At 32.3% G+C, this 7,513-nt stretch overlaps 1 protein-coding gene across 1 annotated transcript; it reads right to left on the bottom strand.

Annotated features, from left to right (window-relative positions):
• Positions 1–2,592: 2,592 nt before the first annotated feature.
• LOC139857483 (cyclic dof factor 1-like) lies at positions 2,593–4,407 on the bottom strand. Its single transcript, XM_071846256.1, has 2 exons — positions 3,993–4,407; positions 2,593–3,441 (listed from the first exon to the last, which is right to left on the bottom strand). Exons 1-2 carry the CDS (start codon positions 4,173–4,175, stop codon positions 2,614–2,616), a joined length of 1,011 nt encoding a protein of 336 aa, XP_071702357.1. The 5' UTR covers positions 4,176–4,407; the 3' UTR covers positions 2,593–2,613.
• Positions 4,408–7,513: the final 3,106 nt, after the last annotated feature.

Genomic DNA, 7,513 nt, shown 5'->3' with positions numbered 1-7,513 from the left:
ATTTCATTAAAATACCTAAGAAGTAGCACTAACCATAAGATATTTCTAGAAGTGGAAGGTTGACTTTCTAAATTCAAATTTTTAATGATGCAATTGTCTATTTTACCTATTTCCACGGTTGACTTTCCATTTAAGTGACAAGACAGGTAAGTCAATAAGTATATAAATACCGGTAACTAACTAGTTAAAAGAGTTAAAAGACTCTTTTTAATGGTAATGGGGTGATGGAGTTTTTGTGGGGTATAGTGCTGATGTGTCAAAGGTGATGGAGGTGATGGGGTGATGAAGTTTGTAATAGTATGCGTGAAGGGGTGTGATGGGGTTTGTTGGTCCCACATTTTTAATTTATTTTTCATTTTTATTTGTGTTTTTATAATAATAATAATTATTATTAGTATTATTATTAATATTAATAATATTTATTATTATTAATTCGTATTATTAATTATAATAATTATTATCACAGAGAACATTCATTTTTTTAACAGAACTTTTATTAAACACAAACAAACACGGTTACAAGTTTTTAAAAACTAAACATCCAACACAATTACAATGATAATTAAGTTAAACATATAGAAATCGTCTGAATCACCAGACGAGTAGAACTTGCCATCCGTGTCGTAGTGTGGCCCGCTTGGTATAGATATACATTCGGACATTTGCAGGTATTCGTCAAACATGTCCGCTGCTGTACCGTACGCCAGTTGACGCAACGCAGATGTACACTTTTGTATCGTTGAAAAACTTTGTCGACCAAGAGCATCAATTTTTGGTTTAAAAAATGCAAAATGTCTTGGTAAAGGTTGAACATCGTAAGCAAGTATATCATTTATGATGCGTAAGAATAAATCTTTACTCATTCTAAAACGTCTTTTAAAGTGACGATCATGATATTTTGGAGATTCATGAAAATAGTGTTTGTGTAACATTTTACCTGCTTGTTCACGATCTCTATGAATGTATGTTCGAGACCGTGGAACTCGTTCGTTGTTAACAGGTTCTTCAGCCTCTTCAACATCAATTTCTTCGGTCATTGCTCGTAAAAATTCCAAATCTTCAAGAACATATGAATCCCACATATCAAAAGCATTAAACAAACTTTGTGACATTTTTTTTAGAGAAGTTTAGAATATTTTAGATATTTTAGAAGTATTGAAAGAAAGAAGTGTGTGTAAAAATTGTATAGAAATGTGATATTTATAAAAGAAAAAAAAATTCATTTCAACGGATATATATCCGTTGCCTCCCACACGTGGCCTGCTCCGATTCGTCAAACACCCATCACCCTGCAAACTCGTCCGGTGATCCAACCATCGCGCCACACCATTTTTTACCCCATCACGCCGGGTTAGGGGCGCGATGGGCGTCATCAACTCGAAAAAACTCCCATAGCGCTGCGTTAAAAAGAGTCTAACGTGAAAAACCTACACAAAATGGTCAATATTTTTTCATATGAATTGTTAGGTTTGTCTAACTTTGTTAAGATTCTATTTAGATAAGTTCATAAAAGATGTGACATTTTGTTGTCTTGTTTTCATTTATGTTAATTGTTTGAACCCTTAAAAACAACCATGGGCTTACTTTTCAATTTAAGCATTTCCACATGATACTAACACCATTTTAGGTATTTTTTTTCCTTTAAAAAAAGGTTCAATAGATATTTTTATTAATGAGTGGCTTGAACTAGCCCGATGAGAACAATGTGAGGTGAACTTTACTTGCCCAAACATTAATAATAAGGAACATAAAGGAAAATGAGATATAAGGAAATTAAGAAAGCAAAAGGCAAAAGATAGAGACTTGACATTTTAGGTCCACATAACAACTCACATATCGTATATAAATTGTGGCTTGAATTTGCTTGTTCCTCATAATATCTTCTTGTAGGGTCAATTCATTCAATATTCCAAATATAATTAAATGTAAGTCTTTTTAACATTAATAGTATATATTTTGTGGTAAGTGTAATTCATGTTAGATTAGTTACATATCATTTTTGGTATCAGAATGCAAAAAAAATCAAAAAAAAAAAACAAAAACAAAAACAAAAATCTATCTTGATGACAAAAATATGAAGAAGAGTCAATTTTTTCCTTGTACAAAGAGTTTTATTTAGTTGTATACATGATTCATAATTTTACACAACTTTTTTAGCCCTCGAGCCTAAGTAAAGTGACGAAATTAAAGGCGTACAACATGATCCTTATATTTCCCAACACTTACTCATGACTTAATTGGGTTAAGTTGTAGTACAACGAGTCGTGTCATGTAAGCACAAGTTTACTTTCGAGTTAAACATCATTGTGGCGCGATACACATAACATTTGCCAAGATTTGATTTAACACATACCAATGAGCCTAGAGTTACACCTTGTATGTTGATGATGATTAGACTAAACAAGAATCATAGCAACATAAAAGACTGCAAGTTGTTGAATTATGTATAAACTGTGCATTTTACTGCATCCATTTGAGTCATCAATGAAAAAATGGACAAAGAGTCACATTTCAAGAAAATTGATGATAAACAAAGTAGAAGATCTAGAAAATCGAAAAACCTAAAGTATACAATTCTATGCTACAATACTATTACGCGAAAAGCATCCATTTTTATGCTGTTTCTTGAAAGCAAACTGATCTAGAGAAAGCTGCAGGGTTCGCGTGTTGAAGGGGAGAATTTGTAGCAACTTGATGCTTCTTTTCGCCCTTTTCTTGAAACGCTTTAAAGTTTTCATTTTTAATTCCAAGTGATACCCATATAGAACTCTTTGCAGCTTCATCAAGATCATCAATTCTAAGTGTCTTAGGAATCAAAATCGAATTCTTTTGTTTCTTTAATGTATCATCACAATATAAAGATCTCATCAACACCTCATCTCTTGAATGTTTTCCTAAGTTTGTACCACTTTCAAATTGAGGCAAGAATGGAACACAATTATAATATGTTGAAGGGTAGATTGGCGTTGAAGGAATAATGGGCGGCGGAATTGGTGTAGACGCGTTAATGTGATTGTAAGGCCAAGAAACTGCAGGGCTAGGAACAGAATGAAATTTAGGTATATTGGAATAAAATTCATTTTTTACTTTAATGTTTTCAGGGAACGAATCGAAAGTTGGATTAGAATTCTTGTTTTTACGACGACCTGCTCCGACAGGCATGTTTCTCATAGCGCCACCAGCGGTCCAATATCTTTGGCAGCTTTTGCAAAAGTGGCGCGGTTGGTTAACGTTGTAGTTGTTAAAGTAACAGAATTTTGTGTCCATGCTTGTACAACGAGGACATGGGAGAATCTTGTCTGGTTTTTTCAAGGTTTTCAATTGTTGATCATTTGTTTGTTTATGTTCTGGTACTTGTGCTCTTGTTTCTTCATTGATTGATGGAGTTTTAGGATTGTCTGATTCTTGTCTGGGTTCATTGTGATTTGCTTTTGATTGATCCTGAAAATATGAAAAGTTTAAAACAGTAAGGCAACTTTGTTCAAACAGAAAGTACAGTTTGACTTTTCGGAGTCAAATCAATAGCTTATAACTTTAACTTCAAGAAAGTGATTTGAGATCATGAAAAAATGTTGGTAACTGATTATGTCTTAAAAATTAAAGCAGAATACTATACAAGTCATCTTTGAGATAAATAAATTGTAAAATCACTAAACAGAAATTTGAACTTGAAAATTATTGAGTTTGACCATTTTATCAGTTGGTCAAATTAAACAGATTGGTCATTTCATTAAACCTCCAATCTTCATAGCAATATGAAATGTAAAGATTCAGAACAATACATTCAAAAAGACAGCAACATGTTATCCATAGTACAAGCCTTCATCTTTTACCATTGAAACATCAATCTTATGAAAAACTAAAACTAACCCATTAATTATTTAATCCTTATATCGATTGGGTTGATTTTGGATTTATAAAAATATGAAATGCAAACACATACATGTGGTGTGTACAGTGTGTGTTCATATATTATCTGCATATTTGCATACCTTATTTGCAACTTCTCTGTTTACTTTCTCTTTTTCCAAACAAGTCTTGACAAAACCACCGTCTTTATCATCACGACTACCACCGTTAGGATCCGTTGTGGCGGCCGGGGAGATGACCCGAAGATTAATAGTATCAGGCAGCACAATCTTTTTTCCAAACAGTTTGATACCAACATCCTCCATCTTTTGTTTTTTAATGAAGTTTGTGTTTGTTGCCTGCTGCGAAAAACGGTAGTTTAATAACTAAGCAGGGTAGGTGATTTTTTGTTGTCAAATGGTGCAAGTGTTGCCAGCAATAAACATAGATATAGATATATAGATCAAAGTATCAAACAAAAGTTAGTATATACTGTAAAATTTCTTGATTAGTAAAAGTGGAAGGGGGGTTTAAACTTTAAAGTTGTGTGGGGTAGAAAGAAGTTACACTTTGACCCAAATTATGTAGTACACATATATATAATAGATATAGATATAGATATGTATAGATATATAGATATATATATGTGTGTGTACAAATATTTATATTATATATATATATATATATATATATATATATATATATATATATATATATATATATACTTATATTTATATTTATACTTATATTTCTATTTATATTTATATTTATGTTGATATCATGACTCAGTGTGGAAGACCCCACGATTAGTTGCCAAGCAACCCAGGTTCAATTTCTGGGGGCGGAAGGTTTTCTCTCCAATTTCCTGCGATTAGTTGTCAAGCAACCCATGTCCCGCGATTAGTTGCCAAGCAACTCGGGTAGGAGTTTCCTTCTAGCGTGTGTGGGTGCAAATGATGAGGGTCGTTGAAATAAGTGATCCGCCGATGCAAATTCGCCGTTAAAAAAAAATGATGATGATGATGATAAGATTTTAATTGTTATTTGGTTTTATGTTCTCTCGAGTTTTAGTACTGTGAGGGTTCGGGCTTGTTTTGGCCCTGTTGTAACGACCCGAAAAATTTCATATTAATAAATTAATTACAGGATAAAATATGTCCGACATGATAAGCGAACCTATATTGATGACTCTTAAAACTTTTTGAACTAGTTTACACATTCATTTACCCTGCGACCATTCCCGACGATTCACGAACAGCGGTTTATAAATAGATATGTATATATATAATAAGTTGAAAGACGTTGATAAAATATTATGCGATTTAATTGTTATAACTAAATATGTAAACTTTTGTTTCTCTACGATTTCATATTTTAATTATTAATAATTGTAATTGTTAAAAAAAAATAATAGAAAAGAAATATCACGACTTCAAGATTTTTTTAAGTGTGCGACCATATTATTTCTTCACGTTTTATTATTTAATATATTCTATTATGTAATTAAGATATCACTTTCTAAATTTCTTCCAACTTTCGTATGATATAATTCAAAAGTCGGGTCCCTTAATCAACTTTATGGCCGAAAGAACAAATTTTTAATTTTTCATTATCATCACATATGGAATAAGTTAAACGTTGTAAGTTTTGAGGGCAACCCGTGAGGAAGAATGCAATTATCATTTTGGGATTGGATTTATGTTTTTAGGCCCCACTAAAAGTGAACTCATGAGGACATATATGATATGTAACATTTGAGTCTTTCCATTTATTTATCTCGATCAAATATATATATTAAATAAAATGAATAAATTTATTATATATCTAAATATATTAAAATGGGGGTTAGTCACAAATTTTTTTAAAAAAGAACTTTAATTCTTGTAAAAAGTATAATTTTATAAACTATAAACTTTATATATAAAATTTTGAGTGGTAAATTTTATTTAAAAACGTATATAATAATTTATAAATATCTAGAGCCATTTTTACAACTTATCCCTTAGCTGTCATGACAAGGATAAATATTTTAACGTTATCTTAAAATATAAAAATTTTATAAGACTTTTAATCAGTAATTATTGGTACAGGGGATAACATAGCGGTCCGTGACACCTATGGGATAAAAATGAGTGTCGGCATCCTAAACCAAAATGATGACCTCTTGTATTATTATAAATCACGTTTGAAAAATTATCATGATAAAATTTTAGGTTGAATGGATGGATAGATGGGATATGTCTGTAGCAACTAGCAAGTGTGGTTATAAATAATGCGATTGTTTGGCCTAGAGAAGATATACACATTCACGCATATTACATCTTCATATTATAAATTTTTTTCTTTCCTTTTGACTGGCATACACATACGTGTATCATTTATCCATATTATTTTTATTTTTATTATTATAATTATCATTATTATTAAGATATAAATAATAATATACTACGACGGAGTTATGTTCGGGTGATTCTGAAAATGAGTTTCAAATTGGTTTAAAGCTAAGGAAATCGTGGGTATTGTTTGGGGGTATTTTTCGTGAATCCAAGGCCAACCGTACAGTCGTCTACTATCATTACGTCTACGCAATTTGCCTACAATATTGAATCTCAATATTGAACCGTGAGTTTATAGATCCCTTTTTAAATGCTTTAAATATTTTTGGGCTGAGAATACATGCACTTTATTTTATACGCAATGGGCACAAGTATATACTTAATTCTACACTGAGTTTAAACCGAAAATCTCTTAGCTTTGGTAACTAGTAACTGCCAGTACATATGATGTGGACTGGTGGGCGCGAGTAATTGAATATGGATCCATAGGGTTTGACATCCCCGTCCGAGCTAGAGCGCTAGCCTTTTAACGGACGTATGTTACTTGAGTTTACGACACGTTGGTTTACGTGTATTAAAACAACAGGGGTAATTATTATTATAGCATTAAGTTTAGTTACCAGTGTGACGCCCCGTACAAAACCATCGTGTACGATTCGTCAATAACAGGATCTTTACACGGTCAAATACTACATGTTGTTTGAAAACCAGTTTTGCATTCATAAAAAGATAGCGTTTACAAAAGATAACGTGACACAAAGGTCGTTACAAAGTCATTATTTGAAAATAATATAGATTACGAATGCAAAAGAAAAGTTCCATGATTGAGACATCTCTAAGTAATGCAGCGGAAATCTAACACAGCAGGTCCTTAACAGCAAAGCTATAACAGCATGACAGCAAGTCTAACAGCGGAAGCAACAACGTCTAAGCACCTGAGAAATACATGCTTAAAAAGTCAACATGAATGTTGGTGAGCTATAGTTTAAGTTGTAACAGTAACGTAAGATTGACCACGAGATTTCAATGTTTCAAAGTAGTAAGAAAAGTATATGTTTAACCGTGGGCACATGGTAACCAGACTTAACGTAAATATAAATATCACCCCCTGAAAGTATACCTGGCGAGTGCATATGTCCTCGAAGTATTAAACACCCGTTAAATGCTAGCGCGACTAGCCCGAGTGGGGATGTCAAACCCTATGGATCCATATCTAATATTCGCGTCTACCGATTCAAAAACCAATAGTTAAACGTTACCGTGCTAAGGGGAATCTTTATGCTGTATATAACCCACACATATGAAAAGTTTAAGTACTCATGTCAAGT

Source organism: Rutidosis leptorrhynchoides, chromosome 7 (genome assembly GCF_046630445.1).
Source record: "Rutidosis leptorrhynchoides isolate AG116_Rl617_1_P2 chromosome 7, CSIRO_AGI_Rlap_v1, whole genome shotgun sequence".
In the NCBI taxonomy this organism is placed as follows: domain Eukaryota; kingdom Viridiplantae; phylum Streptophyta; class Magnoliopsida; order Asterales; family Asteraceae; genus Rutidosis; species Rutidosis leptorrhynchoides.
The sequence above is the reverse complement of the archived record's forward strand: the minus strand, read 5'-3'. Positions and strand labels throughout refer to the sequence as shown.